The sequence below is a fragment of the Pseudorasbora parva genome, chromosome 1 (assembly GCF_024679245.1).
Source record: "Pseudorasbora parva isolate DD20220531a chromosome 1, ASM2467924v1, whole genome shotgun sequence".
In the NCBI taxonomy this organism is placed as follows: Eukaryota; Metazoa; Chordata; class Actinopteri; order Cypriniformes; family Gobionidae; genus Pseudorasbora; species Pseudorasbora parva.
The window spans coordinates 68,731,023-68,749,279 of NC_090172.1; the positions used below are offsets into that span (position 1 = coordinate 68,731,023).

The 18,257-nt window shown below is 39.1% G+C and overlaps 1 protein-coding gene across 1 annotated transcript in view; it reads right to left on the minus strand.

Annotated features, from left to right (window-relative positions):
• Window positions 1-8,134: 8,134 nt before the first annotated feature.
• The window catches only part of LOC137081391 (uncharacterized), a 33,775-nt gene continuing 23,652 nt past the window's right edge, over window positions 8,135-18,257 (minus strand). The window contains exons 4-10 of the mRNA XM_067447647.1: window positions 17,415-17,560; window positions 17,146-17,229; window positions 10,108-10,303; window positions 9,854-9,993; window positions 9,307-9,398; window positions 9,072-9,168; window positions 8,135-8,217 (exon numbers count right to left, since the gene is read on the minus strand). Coding sequence (XP_067303748.1) covers window positions 8,195-8,217; window positions 9,072-9,168; window positions 9,307-9,398; window positions 9,854-9,993; window positions 10,108-10,303; window positions 17,146-17,229; window positions 17,415-17,560 — 778 coding nt within the window. The 3' untranslated portion in view covers window positions 8,135-8,194. The remainder of the gene's footprint in view (window positions 8,218-9,071; window positions 9,169-9,306; window positions 9,399-9,853; window positions 9,994-10,107; window positions 10,304-17,145; window positions 17,230-17,414; window positions 17,561-18,257) is intronic.

Here is an 18,257-nt window from a genome sequence, read left to right on the forward strand (position 1 = left end):
CAACACTGGACTAGTTATTATATTGTTTTTCACACACAGTAACTGAAATGTTAAACTGTTAAAATAAACGGCTTATAAGAATACTGCATAGATATACTACGCATCTATATCTTGTTTTAAACTTCTCGATGCGGATGGAGCGCGGCGCGCTGTGAGCGTCTATGACTGTGGCTGTGAGCATGTGACTCCGTGTTGCTTCAAGCGCATCATCCTGCGCACGGGATGCGCATAAGCGCTTTGTGCCGCTCTGTATTATGCTACTGTTGCGTTATGAAAGCGTTATTAATAGCCTTTCTTGTTCATCTATATGTTGCTGCCTCATTAAAAATATGCATTATACATTTAAAATAAATGCAATTTCTTAGTATATAGGCCCTATTTCTATAAATATATTTACTTGTTTTTCATGAATATATTTTGTGTAACATATTTTACCAGATTTACAGCTACAGTTATTCACTTTTGTTTAGATTTTATACAATTATTGTGCACTCGTGATTTTATAACTTTTGCTGCTGTATTATTCACTAATCTAATTTATTCAATTCTACACACTAAGGCTTAGAAATTCTATATAGACAAAACTGCATTGGTATCGGATCGGTTTAGTATCGGTATCGACCGATATTCAACATTTTTAATATCGGATCGGATCGGTTCTGGAAAAATGGTATCGGTGCATCCCTAATAAGAATAATTTACTGTGGTTTAATGAGACATGGAGGGAGGTGCAACATGGTGAACGGCATTCGAACCCCTCACCCGTATGTATTTTCAATGGCATATTATAAACTTACCAGAATACTTTATTACTTGAAAGAAGTAAATATACATTAATGAGCACATACAAATTTGAAAGAACTAAGTGTTTTTAGCTAAGAATAAACTAAAAAAAATTACACAGCGTAGCTTTAAGTCTAGTAATATACAATGGGTGTACCACAAGGATCAGTGTTGGGTCCCTTATTATTCAGTATCTATGTAAATTATCTGTTTGATGGGATACAAGCGCAAATGTATGCTGATGACACTGTTATTTTTATGCATCCAACAACCGCAGAGCTAGCAGCTGAAAAGCTACATGTTGCCATGGAAAGAATTACACATTGACTGGAGAATTCATGTCTGACCTCGAATATTGGTAAAACTAAAGGAATGGGTTTTTTTTTTCCAAAAACAAAGGTTCAATCACCTGTGGATATTTTTATAAATGGTGAAAAGATAGAAATAGTCAATGAGTTAAATTATCTTGGTGTAATATTGGATCCATATCTTAGTTTTAAAAAACATGTAAAGAAAATTGTGAGGAATATTAAATATAATTTAGCAAATTTCAGACAAATTAGACAATGTCTTTCTGTTGATGTAGCCAAAACTTTTATGCATGTCACAATTATTTCTCATATTTCATAGTGTCTTACATGTTGGGTTCAAGCTGAAACTGCGGTTAAGCCTTTAAAATCCCTATATAAACAAACTTTAAAAACTTTCGATAAAAAAATAACCATTTTCATCATTGTAGCATTTTGAAGAATTATACATTATTGAGTTTTGAAATGCTTTTTACAAATTTGTGTCTGGTTTATAAAATTGTAAATGGTTTGACTCCTTTGGTGCTCAGTGGTTTTGTTAGTTTCCATCCTAATAATTCTGAAAGATCTACTAGATCATCTATGAGAAATTGTGCTGTTCCTTTTCGCCGTTCTGCTTTTGGACTATCGTCTTTTGCTGTGAAAGCTACGACTCACTGGTGTTGCTATCTCTGCCTCCCTCTTGTGGTTTTGTGGGGATAAATGCGTATGTGTGACGTAGTGGGTCAGGATGGGTATGAAGAGTGTAAACAAAGTATAGCGGGAGAATCAGTTCTGAGTTGTACGGTGCAAATTAAGTGGTGATGCAGTCAATGCTCCAGTGAATGCTAGCAAGCAGAGTGCAGTTATGCCCATTAATGTGTACCGTTTCCACTGTGAGGAATAAAGCCCGAGTTCATTGCTGAAAGTAACCTACGTCTCACTGTTTTGTGCTTCGGCTCTGTTAGCCCGGACCACTAGATGCAAGTTACCTGACGCGAGCCAAGTTATTATATAGAAACCAGCTCGCTCCCAGCTACGGTTCGGTGCGTGGAAGCTGTGAAGGTAACACTGGAATGCTTTGCCAGAAGGTATAAAAAGGTGTAAATCTTTTGGTATTTTTAAAATGCAGTTGAAATCTTTTTTTTTTAAATGTAATCAGCTTTGTAAACATTGACATGGTTGGTGTTTAATTGTTTGGATTGACAGTATGTGTATGTGTTTATTGTGTATGTATTGTGTATGTTGCCAAAGGACTGCGGGTGAAAATTAGCTTTGAGCTAAATCTGGTACGATACATGAAATGGAAACATTTATGTTAAAATTGTACATGGTCCTTTTTATAAATAAAGTTAAGTAAAGAAATGTGAAAATGTGGTCGCCCCAGTAACCAACAGCAAATAATGGATAAATACTGTATTTCTGTTTTGGAATACCTGCTCTTTCAAACTCTAAAGAGATGCTCCTGTCTAGACCTGCATCTTTTATGTGCCTGGTTATATCTGTATTTTTAACAAAATATAATATAACTGCATGCTTACCTCTTACATTATTATTGCAGTACATTGTAGTATAGTACACTACATAGTAAATTAAAGACACATCTGTCATACCGCATTTCGGCTGGTGTTTGCTCATTGATCACAGGAGTCATCAGGGATGGCTTTAAAGGATATCCTGAATCTCCTAGCAGCCAATCATTTTGTCCACTTTCCTCCAGATATGCATTGATGACACTGCAGTAAAGCATTTTGTAATAAGGACTATGCAGTTAACATAAGAAGTTAAAAAAAGGAACATCTAGATGTCAAAAAAGAAGTCAAGATGGCCGCAGCGTGAGTAAACGCGTCCAGCTTAACTCTAAGCATGCTTATTGCTATTATAGTAGCTTTGTAAGATCTCTCTTATCTGGACTCTCTTTGTACGTTGGCTTTAATGCTTCTTTATATAGCCACATAGTCTTTTTCCCCCGCTCTGCTCTTTGGATTGTTTGTTTGTTGAAATGGAGCCACATATCTCACTTCAAACTTTGTGGGAAGCCATTCAACAGAGCAAGACTGATACGCTGACTCACACTGATGTGAAAACGGAGTCCATTCGTAGTAGTTTGAGCAGTATTCAGAATTCTTTAAGTACTTTAGGAGACCAAGTTAACTTGTTGGAGCAGCGAGTTGGGGCTAATGAGGACAACGTGCAAATGTGTGTCGCTCGGATTCAACAACTGGAGAAAGACAACTCCTACCTGATCGACAAAGTTGACGATTTGGATAATCGAAGCCGGCGTTCTAATCTTCGCTTGGTTGGAGTTCGGGAGTTATCAGAGGACAATGATATTACTGGCTTCATGCCCCGGCTGATTCCACAGCTTTTGGGTCAAGGCAATTTTTCCACTCCGCCGATCATTGAATGGGCTCATCGCTCTCCGACAGTTCGTCAAAGCGATAGAGCCAAACCTAGGCCAATCATCTTCCGTGGATTAGCTCTGAACTTATTAGTCTTTTTAGGCTAAGGGACAACGCATGGAAAACATTTCGTCAAACAAGAAGTAATACAGATTGGGAAGTTTATAGGCATTTGAGAAATCTGAGTAAGACTAAAACCCGAAATGCAAAATCTAATTATTATAAAGAATGTCTCTCTTATCATTTTAAAAATCCTAAACAATTTTGGAATAAAATTAAAAGTATTATTAGTACATCAGGTAACACTTTACTTGAAGGGGTGTGCATAAGACTGACATGACACCTTCATAATCATGACATGACACTTGTCATGAATATGAAGGAGTTTTTATGCATGTTTATGACAACTGTCATTAAGTGTCATTCGCTTAATTATGTCATTTTTAATGCAATGATGACATTTCGGAGTTGTCTTTGTTATGACAACTTGACATAAACCAATACATCATAACCTGTCAGTGTCTTTGTCATGACAACTTGACATTACCAAGACAACATAACCTGTCATAAACAGACATGAAATGACATAGCAGATTATCAAATTTAAGAAACTACTTAGCTTTTTGGGTTTACATTACATTAGTTGCTAGGCAACGTGGGGGAGAGGATGCTGGCGTTGTCTGTTCGCCGCTTCTCCACCCACAAATCATGTTAACTTTACTATTAAATTTAGATTTTATTATATTTTCTTATGTTTGTGACTAGTCTAACAGAGCTACTATTGGGACTGTTGCTGATTGCTGGCAGCCACTGAGAGGACGTTGTTTGCCGTTTTTTCAGCGCTTCTCTTCTGTTTTTGTTTGAATTTGTGGTTGGTTCTGGTTTGAAGGACATTTGATGTTGCTCGCTGCGGCTGCGCTCTCTTCTGGGTGTCGGCTGCTCACTGGTGGTCTCCCTCGGGCTTGAACTGCATGGTGGCTGAAGTTTGCACCAGGCTAGCGTCATCAGCGTCCGGCATGATGTTTAGATGTAATTTTTACTTGTTATTCATGTATTGTTATTTTTTCCCTTTGTTGCACTTTGAGATTCTTCGGAATGAAAAGTGTGTTATAATATGTTTATAATATATATATGTTTATTTTGTGTAATGGCCATTATTTGTGTACGTGTTTTCCCCTTTTTGCGTTAATTGGTGCTGGTCACCTGTGTATAAATTCATGCCTTGTGTTTTTAAGAGTCAGTTCTGTGAGAGGGCAGGTCTTAAAAATTAAATGATTGATTTTATTTCTCAAACTCCTTTTTATATTTTTAAGACATTTGAAATTGTCTATTATCTAAACTTCTGTTGAAGCTGGTGGAGGAAACTTAAAAAATAAAATAAAACATTGTGAACTGAAAAATATTAATGATGCTGTTATTAAAAAATAATTTGACAGCGTATTAACACCTAATTGCATTTTAATGACAAATTAAACTTGTGCCACGGAAAAAAATGTATGACATTATAATGGTCTCAGTCAACATCAAAACCAACCACATAACAGTTTAAGGTTAACCCTATAAGCTAAGTAAGTTTCTCAAATTTGATAATCTGTTATGTCATGTTTATGACAGGTTATGTTGTCTTGGTAATGTCAAGTTGTCATGACAAAGACACTGAGAGGTTTTGATGTATTGGTTTATGTCAAGTTGTCATAACAAAGACAACTCCGAAATGTCATCATTGCATTAAAAATGACATAATTAAGCGAATGACACTTAATGACAGTTGTCATAAAGATGCATAAAAACTCCTTCATATTCATGACACGTGTCATGTCATGATTATGAAGGTGTCATGTCAGTCTTATGCACACCCCTTCAAGTAAAGTGTTACCGTACATCAAATAAACATACAATTAATCAAATTAGAGTTGATAATACAATACTGCATGATTCTTTATCTATTGCTCATGCATTTAATCAGCATTTTTCTTCTGTCTGGTCTACTTTAGGATCTTCTTCTTATTTGAATTCTGGTACCTTTAATGAGACTGCATCGTGTAATGATTTATTTTCATTTAAAAAGATATTACCAGTTGATGTTCAGAATGCCATTAATGAATTAAAGGTGACTAGTGGTGTTGGGCTAGATGGGATTGATAATTGGTTTCTTAAATTATCCTCTCATATTCTTATGTATCCGATAGCTGATTTATTTAATCTTTCTTTGTCTACATGTGAGCTGCCAACTATTTGGAAATGTGCACGCATTACTCCACTTCATAAGGGAGGTGATGTACTTGATCCTAATAATTATAGACCTATATCTATTATATGTTCTTTATCTAAAGTTTTTGAAAAAATAATTTATAAACAACTCTCTAATTATTTGTGTATTAAAAATATTTTATCACCATTTCAATCCGGTTTTAGGTCTAATTATTCTACAACTACTGCTCTACTTAAGTTTACTAATGATGTGTTTTCAGCTTCAGATAATGGCAAACTCACAGGTGCTGTTTTTCTTGATTTAACTAAAGCTTTTGATTTAGTTGATTGTTATTTGCTTTTAGATAAACTTCATACTATTGGTCTTTCTGAAAATACGGTTTTGTGGTTTAATTCATACCTGCATAATAGAAAACAATGTGTTGTATTAAATGGGAACAAATCTGATTTTGTGATTCAACAATGTGGTGTGCCCCAAGGTTCAATACTGGGACCACTTCTGTTTTCTATTAATGTAAATAGCCTACCATTAATTCTTAAACATTGTCAAGTTCAGCTTTATGCTGATGATACCGTCATATTTGCATCTAATTCTGATCCTTTACAAATTCATCTATCTCTTCAGTCTTATTTTAATGCTGTACAAGATTGGCTTTTAGCAAATAAATTAGTGCTTAATAAAAGCAAGTCATATACTATGATTTTTGGTTCTAGACAGAAACTGAAATCTAAAGCTTGTTCTTGTGCTGTATTATGTAAAGACAGTACTTTTTTACAGAAAGTTGATGCTATTAAATATCTAGGTGTATGGCTTGATTCTGAACTTTTTTTTTAAATCACACATTAATCATGTTTTACGTAAAGTCAACATGGGAATTATTTCGTATAGTGTTCGTAAGAAACTTGTTTCTCAATTAATACTTCAGTTTTTTGATTATTGTGATGTGGTTTATCAAACAGCAGCGAAATCAGATCTTGGGTCTCTTAATACAGCATATAATAGAATCTGTAGATTTGTTTTGGGATGTACTTATTTCACTCATCACTGTACAATGTATGATGCACTTCAATGGTCATCTCTGTATGTGAGAAGACGCATTCATTGGCTTATCCCAGTTATCTTCAACGATATTTTGTACCTTTTTCTTCAAATTACCATGTTAGGCACTCTGTCCAGACTTATTTTGTTGCTTTTCGTGCACACAAAACTATTGGTAAAAGATCATTTATGTGTAAAGCCCCAAAAGTTTTGTATTTATTTTTTATTTATTTTTATTTATTTTTTGTGTGTTCGTGGTGTAAAATATATTTATTTATTTATATTATTTTTTATTATTATTACATATATAATTTTGTTGTTGGTATTGTTTGCTTTGTTTTGTCTTGTTTTGTTGTTAATTGTAGTTGTAATTGTTTTGTAACTATGTCTTGATTGTACATTAGGACCCCCTCGAAAACGAGATGGTACATCTCAAGGGGTTAATCATATGATCTAAAAAGTTTATCATATCATATGATATCATATAAAAGTTTATCATATGATCATAATAATATATTGTCAGGAACCACTAAAAGCAAAATGTTAACCATTTCAATAATTGTAATTCATTTAGTAATGAGTTGATATTGTATCTTGAGCATAATTGCACAAAAAGATAAAATGTAAACAACAGTGTTTATTTATTTAAATTGGCAATAAATGTGTGGCTTTGGCACCAGTAAATGAATGGACATATTATACTAATTATAATAATGTAATGAAATATGTAATAGAACCCTAACCTACCTTATATTAAAAATGAAGGCATCGTGTGTTGACCCAGGCCACTTTGCCACAAAATGTATTATAATCATATTTTGACCTCCTATGTCCTGGACATTTAGAGCATGATACCTTTTTGGCACACATACACCATTTATTTCTCTTACTAAAGGCCTTCATTGGAAACAGTGAGCCATCCACTAGTCCTATTACTCCTGGCATCCTACTTTCCCGGAAAACTCAGTTTTGTTGGTCGACAGCTCCTCTTCCCTTGGAAACTCAATGTAGGTAGGCACTAAAAAAGGGATTGCCATGCAGGCCATTTCTGTAAGATTGTAAGATATGCCAGGGGTTGTGACATTTTTGCTATAGGAGCGACCTCACTTTGAAAATCACCTTTTAGAAATAAAACACTTAAGGTGTTAGTCACTTGAAGAGTGACCGGTAATGCTCTGTGACGGCTCGTTGGCCTCTGTAATGTTGGTCGCAATTCGTCAACTAACTGTCATATCAACCATATCATCCATAGTTTCAATTTCCACATGCAACTTAATGGTGAAGGTAATCAACACTGAAGAACAGAGAATATTCAAGTAATTTAATGTTTCTCTTTATTTTATTTTTCTTGATTTATTTTTATTGTATTGTAAAGCACTTTGCATTAACTATGGTTGTATTAAACTTTATATGCTCTATACATAAGACTTGACTTGATGGCTTGAAAAACTGATCCAAACGTTTTCCCATCATCACTTCCTCCCTCCACATTGAGCTGTAAATTAAAAGTTTATTACATTATAAAGACGTTGTTTCCTATTCCATTTGTAGTGTATTTTTAATTAACTGACATACACTCCCCTAAAGGATTATTAGGAACCCCACACTAATACTGTGTTTGACCCCCCCCTTCGCCTTCAAAACTGCCTTATTTCTACGTGGCATTGATTCAACAAGCTGCTGAAACATTCTTTAGAAATGTTGGCCCATATTGATAGGAGAGCATCTTGCAGTTGATGGAGATTTGTGGGATGCACATCCAGGGCACGAAGCTCCCGTTCCACCACATCCCAAAGATGCTCTATTGGGTTGAGATCTGGGGACTGTGGCGGCCATTTTAGTACAGTCAACTCATCGTCATGTTCAAGAAACCAATTTAAAATGATTGGAGCTTTGTGACATGGTGCATTATCCTGCTGGAAGTGGCCATCAGAGGATGGGCACATGGTGGTCATGGTCAGAAACAATGCTCAGGTAGGCCGTGGCATTTAAACGATGCCCAATTGGCACTAAGGGGCCTAAAGTGTGCCAAGAAAACATCCCCCACACCATTACACCACCATCACCAGCCTGCACAGATTTTGATCAGCCGCTCAAAATTGCTTAAATCATCCTTCTTTCCCATTCTGACATTCAGTTTGTAGAGACAATGTACAGGAGAATGTGTTCTCCTGGAATTCAGGTGAATGTCTTGACCAGGACCACACCCCTAAATGCATTGAATTAACTGCCTTGTGATTGGTTGATTAGATCATTGAATTAATGAGAAATTGAACACTTGTTCCTAATAATCCTTTAGGTGAGTGTATTTGTTCAGTTTTCCAGTGTTTCTTTTATGAACACACTCACCGGCTGCAGCTTCCTTCCGCATCACTGCCTGTTTGGGCAGTTGAGACCAGCGCAGCTTCACACCAGAAATCCCTCTTCCCACCAGAACAGATTCCAGCTGAAACAAGCACATCTCTTTAAACCTCTATGAATTTGCTCAGATTTCGGTGAGTGTCTCTCTCTCTCTCTCTCTCTCTCTCTCTCTCTCTCTCTCTCTCTCTCTCTCTCTCTCTCTCTCTCTCTCTCTCTCTCTCACCTGCGTCAGGAGCCGGGCTCTCGCTGCGGCATCAGACAGATTCGAGCTGGACTTCAGTTTGAGCTTCACAAATGTTTGCTTTAAGCAAGGACCTGAAAGGGATAGTTCACCCAAAAATGAACATTCTGTCATCATTTACTCACCCTCAAGTTGTTCCAAACCTGTATGAATTTATTTATTCTATTGAACACAAAGGAAGATATCTAGAAGATTGTTTGTAACCCAGCAGATCTCGGCAGACATTGACTACCATAGTAGGGGGAAAATACTATAGTAATCAATGGCTGCTGAGATCTGCTTGGTTACAAACAATCTTCTAGATATCATCCTTTGTATTCAGTAGAAGAAAGAAATGCATACAGGTGAGTAAATCATCAACAAAACTATATGAAGTAAAACAAAATATGACCCAGACCCCATTAAACACAGGTTCACTTGCAGTGAGGATGAACATGGTTTAGTGTCGACCACATGTGTGTTTTATTGACTGCTGAGAACATGTATAATCAATAAATCAAAAATAAATTAAAAGTTTGTCTGTTCAGACCTTCTCCATAGACCTCCACCTCACACAGAGTGAGAACCCTTGAATCTCCAGGAATGATCAGATTCACATATCGACCCTCCATATCGTTACAAGTGTAGGTGGACGAATCACCAGCTGGAATACTAGAAATCACAGCACATCTACAGAGAGACAGAGAAAACGTCATTTAGACTTTATTCTTTCTTCACTTGTGTTTTCAGCCTTGAGGAATCAGGGATTTCTGTGGATATTAAGCCACTGAAAGAGGGTCTCACACAGGATTGTTGTTGCCGTTGTTCTCCAAAGAGTTTCCGATGTGAATCTCTGCTCCATTTATTTGTTCTGGACAGCAGTCGTTTCTGTTAGTGATGACCACATTACTAACTCTGTAAATATGACGCATATCCAGTCTCCACCATGGGTCGGTTTGGTTTGTAGTTGATGAGCACGCTAATGATGGTTGTGTGAAACCTGGTTTGGAATCAATGGCCTTTTCTGCAATCCAGTTGCCAATGGTTGATGACTGTGTAACGTTTCCTCCTGCTGCCAGATTAGCTGTAAAATATCAGTATGAAGATATATTTTATTTTATAAAATATAGCGTTTACTTCATTTTAGGATTGCACTTCTACCAAATTCTACCGGACTAGAACCAGACAGATTGGCTGAAATTCACTATAACTTATCGTAACCTCTAGTTGGTAAGCTTAAGCCTAGTTCACACTGCCCGATTTTTGCCCCGATTTTGAGTCGCCGACAGGTTTTGTGAAATCGCAGACAAATGCCCGAGATCATAGGCAAATCGGTGCTCGTGACAATCACGCAGTGTTAATAATCAAAGACGCGATCAGAGAGTATCGCCGACAAGTCGCCGACGCCGGTGAGATTTTTGGCATGCTAAATATCTGCAGCTGTCGGCGATTCAAACTCCTGCTGTGTAAACTGCGTTCTGACTGAAAATGACATCGGCGATGACCAACAGCCAATGAAACAGTGAGATACAGCAGCGGGAGGTTCAGGGAGGAGTTATAGAGCAGAATATCAGTATTTTAATAGATATATATTTACAATTCTATCAAACAGAAAGAAAGGCCAAACATTTGCACATCCAGCCACAGCAGCAGCACATTACAAAATTGTTTATTTACCTCAAACTGTCTTTACAGAACACAATCCTGGCTACCTCTGTCTCCAACAATTTCTTCTGCCATTATCTTTTTTCTTTTTCTCCACAAATCAGTGCACATACAATTTGTGCAGACTTTGTACAAACTTTGTGCCGTTTACCGTTTTTAATAACAATTCCAAGTCTCGCGCTAGAACTCCAGTCTGACGCACGTGTGATCTCGCGTTGTTTACTTGTCACATCGCACGTCTAGTTGGGAAGCGTAGTTTGCGTACCGGAGAGAGAGAGTTGTCGGCGATTATTCCTCTTGTTCAGTCATGAAAAACCATCGTGCAGTGTGAACACAGCAGTGACTGAATGATACCCCAGATAGTCATGCAGTGTGAAAAGAGCAGTGACCCGGCGAGTTTGAAAATCGTGCAGTCTGAACTAGGCTAGACAAAGATGGTGACCCAGAGGATGGCGAGGATGACGATGAAGAGGAAGACGGGCAGGTAGAGTTCAGGTAGTAGCAGGTAACAGGAGTGTTGATCGGTGCAAGACCAGCCAAAGACTGTGGGGATGAGGAGTGCTTTATGTGTGCCACTGGTGATGGTGCACAGGTGACTAGTATTCAGGTGATTGGGAACGGGTGGCCTTGGCTGTGTCCAAAGGTGGTGGCTGTGAGGTTGACACATGTGAGTTAAGGGTTTCACAATATTGTCAATTATTCTTTTTAATAATCTCATATTTATGTCTAAATAGTTCATTGATGATTTATTATTGCATTTATTCACAATAGTTATGATTTCAATCTCACCCACATAAGAGAGGAAGATGGTTTGAGGGTTCCTTTCTGTAGCTGAGTCTACCTACCATTGTAATATTTGACGCACATTATAACCATGATTGTTCAAACTATCTTCCTACAAACTGGTACTTCGTCAACTCTGCTCAAACTACTTCTACTGATGCAGGCGTGCAGGTCACGTTGGTTCTATTTACGGAAATGAGAGAGGGAGGGGGAGATGTGAGGGAGGATGTTTCGGCCGGGACTTTTTACTGCGCTGAGTTGAAGTACTCTCAGAAGTGCTAATCCGCCATACATTATAGTTCTCCTTTTTAACTCGGTTAAAAAAGTGCCACGTTTTATTTTGTGTCACCATACTTGGTCGTCCAACTATTCGTGTAACTGTATTTAAATAGGGGAAAGTGGAAGTGGAGTTGATTGGTTGCTTCTAACTTGATCTCTGTTTGGTACCATAGGAATGAACTGTGATTAGTGTGCTAAGCTAAATGCTATCAGAATGTCACCCCGCCTCAGAGAGATTAAGTGCATGCACTCAGACGACAGAGGTATGTATCAACTCCTCTTAGTTAAGGGAATAACATAGTTTAATATGAAAAAAAGGTGAAGTATCCCTTTAAAGCCCATTAAAACCTTACCAAATGAATGTATGGTGAAACCAGCAGCTTTTAAGAAATCTAAGCCCGGGAGCAGGGCATCACAAAATAGTGCAATGCAAACTTTCCACTCCAAAACTTTTGTGCCAATTTTGAATTCCACTTTCACTCCGCCTGTTGCTGAAATCTCCCTTCCTGTTTCTGCATTTCGGAGACACACATTTTTCAGTCCAGAAGATGATTTAGCAGGTAATTTGCTTTACATCTCTTCTGACATGATTGTAGCCTCAGCACCTGTTTCTATAACTGCTTTAAATTATATGTTATCAACAGTCAGCAAAAGCAATTAACTGTGCCCTCGACTCTCAGCTCTGCTCACATGTACAATAGACGGACTTTGAATGTTTGGAGCGATTTTGATTTGGGGGCTCCATTTCACAGTTTCGCCACAGTGTTTGCAGGGGGACCTGTAGATGGACTGGGGGACTGTGAGCAGTTTAGTTTTTAATGTTCCTCTTCCGCACACTGTAAACATTTACATTTATGCATTTGGCAGACGCTTTGACATTTTACATTTTTGTCAATTCTTGCTTTCCCTGGTACTCGAACCCTTGACCTTCGCGTTGCTAGTGCCATGCTCTACTCATTGAGCTACAGGAAAGACTAAACATGGCCTGCTTGAAGCTCTGGTGTGGCTGGTATTTTGCTGTCTGTATCTGCTTGACTTGAAAGAGGTCTGAGCTTCACGTCCCCTTTCTGGACTGCCATACTGAATTTATTTGTTGGGTGGGTCTTACGGTAGAAGCAAGAGCAACAGAAGAGGGAGGAGGCAGATGGTCTTTGGATAGTTGGAGCTTATCAACTTTGACAATGAGTGTTTGCAACTGGTGCTGTGTAACATAGCTCTGTGACTGCACATTATGTGAATGCAATGCCTGCGGCTTCTTATCAGAATCCATGTTTTGATCAGCCCAGGATACTCTACAGCTGTGTCCCAAAGTAAAGGGTGCGCACTTCGAAGACCATGCACTTCGAAGGCCAGGCCAGGCCACGCCTTCAAAGAGCATTTTAAATTACATGACAAGAAAATATATGTATAAACATATATAAATGTGTTTAATGTATAGCTACATATGATAACGTGCATTACAAAAATAAACAATGTAGGCTATAGAACAACCACTTCTCTTTAATTTAGCCTATGTTTGAAGTTATCGAAATCGATTTAGTAAACAAAATCTAAATTTAGCTGGATGAGTCGGGTCGGGAATAAAATAATTTATAGAGGGTGAGCACGGAGTGAATTTTACGTGCAAGCGGGATGGTGCGGTGCATAGCGGGAGCGGGACGAAAATACAGCCCCGCGCAGAAGGCTATTTAAAAAAAGTGTATGAAAAAAAGAAAGAAACAGCGAAAAGGGTGATAATGGACTGATTCCTCTTCTTGAGAGTATGGTTGAGAAATAAATAGCATTTAAAAATTGGGAAATTAAAGTTTATCTTGGTTGCTCAGGGCAGGGAACTGGGAAGTGTGCAAATACAAAACAACCTTTTATTAACTTCAAGCGCTTGTGCTGTTGTGTTCAATAGTATCCAGGCTACACTTGAGTTACCGACCGCTTTACCGTCTTTAACTGGGAAATCTGATCGAGTGCTGCGGGAATGCGGACCACCAGTGTACTATGAATTCTGGGATAGGGAAGGCTGCGAAGTTGTGGGAAGGTTCCATCTGCTGTACCCTTCCTTTGCCTGAGAACCGAAGGGCGCATTTTGAAGTCGCTCATGAATTGCGGCAGCCTTCGTCGCACCGCTGTGACGTTATCGCACTTTAAATGTGGCCTTCAGAGGAGCAGCCTTCACATTGGGACAGCCTTCGTAGTGCCGCTGTGACGTAATCGCACTTCAAATGTGGCCTTCAGAGGTGCAGCCTTCACTTTGGGACAGCCTTCGTAGTGCCGCTGTGACGTAATCACACTTCAAATGTGGCCTTCAGAGGTGCAGCCTTCACTTTGGGACAGCCTTCGTAGTGCCGCTGTGACGCAATCACACTTCAAATGCGGCCTTCAGAGGTGCAGCCTTCACATTGGGACAGCCTTCGTAGTGCCGCTGTGACGCAATCACACTTCAAATGTGGCCTTCAAAGGTGCAGCTCTCACTTTGGGACAGCCTTCGTAGTGCCGCTGTGACGTAATCACACTTCAAATGTGGCCTTCAGAGGAGCAGCCTTCACATTGGGACAGCCTTCGTAGTGCCGCTGTGACGTAATCGCACTTCAAATGTGGCCTTCAGAGGTGCAGCCTTCACATTGGGACAGCCTTCGTAGTGCCGCTGTGACGCAATCACACTTAAAATGTGGCCTTCAGAGGAGCAGCCTTCACATTGGGACAGCCTTCGTAGTGCTGCTGTGACGCAATCACACTTCAAATGTGGCCTTCAGAGGAGCAGCCTTCACATTGGGACAGCCTTCGTAGTGCCGCTGTGACGTAATCGCACTTCAAATGTGGCCTTCAGAGGTGCAGCCTTCACATTGGGACAGCCTTCGTAGTGCCGCTGTGACGCAATCGCACTTCAAATGTGGCCTTCAGAGAGTGCAGCCTTCACATTGGGACAGCCTTCGTAGTGCCGCTGTGACGCAATCACACTTCAAATGTGGCCTTCAAAGGTGCAGCTCTCACTTTGGGACAGCCTTCGTAGTGCCGCTGTGACGTAATCACACTTCAAATGTGGCCTTCAGAGGAGCAGCCTTCACATTGGGACAGCCTTCGTAGTGCCGCTGTGACGTAATCGCACTTCAAATGTGGCCTTCAGAGGGTGCAGCCTTCACATTGGGACAGCCTTCGTAGTGCCGCTGTGACGTAATCACACTTCAAATGCGGCCTTCGAAGTACGCGCACTTCACTTTGGGACACAGCTTACGTGTCCTCCCCCTCTGATCAAAGTCTCATCCGAGTGTAGCTTTTAAGTTGTGCTTATAAGCTGATACTAGCCGTTGTGCCTCATCCAGTGACACTGGGTCACAGTTCAGAACCTCATATGACCCTTTCTGGTTGCGCAGCCCTTTGAGAAAAGCATCAGCATCAATTTGCTCCCTGAGCTCAGTGTCAACTCCAGGATAAGCTAAGATTGACCAGCCTGTAAACCTCCTCTGCAAACTCTTAAACAGTTTCTTTAGACTATTGCAGTTCTCCAAGTCTCCTCGGGGCTGTAGTGGGAGGCTCTTTTTGGCCAAACCGGAAGACCAGCTGTTCTTTCAGCAGAAAGTAATCTTCACATCTTTTTTAGTAATACTGAAATAGGCCTATATTTTGTGGCTTGTTAGCTTCAGTGTACATTTTGCAGGGCTGTGCTGTAGCGTCTTTGAAATTTGGCAGGCTTCCGACAGCAGTGCTGGATTTGGCAGACTGCCAGCACCACGCCTCTCCACTGGGGGTAGATAAACTCTGTGCTCCGTAACTTTATGGTTTGTTCGAGTGTGCGACCTGCGATAATTATTGTGGTCAAACAGTCTTAAATACTGCTTCAAAACTGTGTTTTGCCGTGATTTATAATTTTTATGGAATCACAAAGGAATCCCCAACAGTTCACAATACTCACAAGTCGCTGATGACTGTCAATCACGCTCAGCTTCTGACACCACTTGTTGTGTTTTTATGTTCGATCTGACTATCAGTCTCCATTGAGACGTAAAGAGAAGCACACAACAAAGAGGATCTGTTTCAAGAACTTTTCCTAAACTTATTAAGCAACACTTTCCAATACTAGGAGATATTTGCTGTTGTCCAGCACTGATGGGTTTGTTTACAACCATCCGCGTCGAAGCAGTGAACTAATCCCCACGTAATGACGTAGTCACATCTGATTTGCTAATACCAAACACGTTATACATACAGGTAAAATGACTAACAAACAATGTTTTTAATTAACTAACACCATAACACGGTTGTACTCATTACTTTATCTCTCTTCACTGCTCTGTGTAGGAAAATAAACATCGATCATCCGCATTCTATTGTGGGGTGGGACAAACGGGTCACATCGAAATCAAAATGGTCACAAATAGATAAATAAATATGTATTTATTGGATCATGAAAGGTCCTCAGGATGGTACTTGAACTCGAACTGTCTATCCGGGCCACCAGAGATATTTTAATAAATGTTATATTCATAATATATAAAATACTTTATCAGTTATACAACACATATTTGTTCAGTGATGACTACGAAGAAACCATATAGGTTGTAGGCTAATTGTATTAAAATACAGATACAAACAATATTTTAATTGTTACAGATATTTGCTGCACACCATCTATAATCAGTCTTAAATTGACATGTTTTGTTTGTGTGATCATACCTTTTCCATAGACCTCCACCTCACACATATGGAGATACCTTACATTTCCTGGAATGATCAGATTCACAAATCGACCCTCCATATCGTTACACATGTAGGTGGACGGAACACCAGCTGGAATACTAGAAATCACAGCACATCTACAGAGAGACAGAGAAAACTTCATTTAGACTTTATTCTTTCTGCAATTGTGTTTTCAGCTTTGAGGAATCAGGGATTTCTGTGGATATTAAGCCACTGAAAGAGGGTCTCACATAGTATTGTTGTTGCCGTTGTTCTCCAAAGAGTTTCCGATGCGTATCTCTGCTCCATTTATTAGTCCCAGACAGCAGTCTCGTCTGGTAGTGACGACCACTCTACTAACTCTGTAAGTATTACGCAGATCCAGCCTCCACCACGGGTTAGTCTGAATCTGGGTTGACGAACATGCTAAATGTGGTAGTATGAAACCTGGATTGAAATCAATGGCCTGTTCAGCGATCCAGCTGGTTAAGGTTGATGACTGTGTGACACTTCCTCCTGCTGCCAAATTACCTGTAAAATAACAGCATCAAGATATATTTTACTTCATTTTAGGAATGCATTTCTACCAGATCTGTCTTGTTCAAGACTAGAACTACACTCTGTAACTATATTAAAACCAGTTGAATGCAATCAGAAAGGCTTCAAAAAGACAAATTCCCATGGAAAAGGGTTTAGACCAGGTTGTTATGAATTACCTGGATAAACCACATAGACTTTCACCTCACAGAGAGTAAGAATCTTAGAAGTTCCAGGAATAACCACAGATACATATCGTCCCTCCATCCTATTACACGAGTAGCTGTAGGAAACTCCTGCTGGGATACTAGAAATTACAGCACATCTGGAGAAAAACAATAAAAAGAGTGAGTTTAAGTATGAATCTTCATTTATCATCTTTTTTTGCAAAATTATTACTGTATATTGTATGGTTTGATATTTCCCCCAACTTATATACCGTATGATGTTTTACACTATTTATGTTCTTTGTTTGCAGCTAATGCAATTGAAACAGTATTTGCATTGGTAATTAAGTTTGTTACAAATAGAAGATAGTTGTTCTGTTTTTATCCCTCCTGCATGCATGACGATTCGGAGAGAAACGGCATCGTTGAATTTTAAACATTCTTTTAAAAGGGTCATATAATACTACATGCACTTTTACAAACTGATTGTTTGTAAATGTGTGTTGGCAGTGCCTGTACACAACCATCCTATAATGTTAAAAATCCATCCAGTGTTTTTTTTCTTATCTTCTTATATTTTTACCCTTGTCTCAAATCGAGTCACACACACCCCTCCCACGACTGTTGATTGACAATTAGCGTTTCATCTCAGACCCGCCCTGAGCGAGCTCTGTCATCAGCACAGTCCGCCTTTGTTGATACACTGGAGCAGAATGGTGTCTCAGCGATTGTGGTGTTCTGTTCTTGGGTGTAATAATGAACACAGCAGTCATTCTGATGTACCTAAATACGAACCGCTGAAGACGCAGTGTCTGAGGTTTGTTTTCATCAATGCTTTTAGGTCTGCGCGAACCA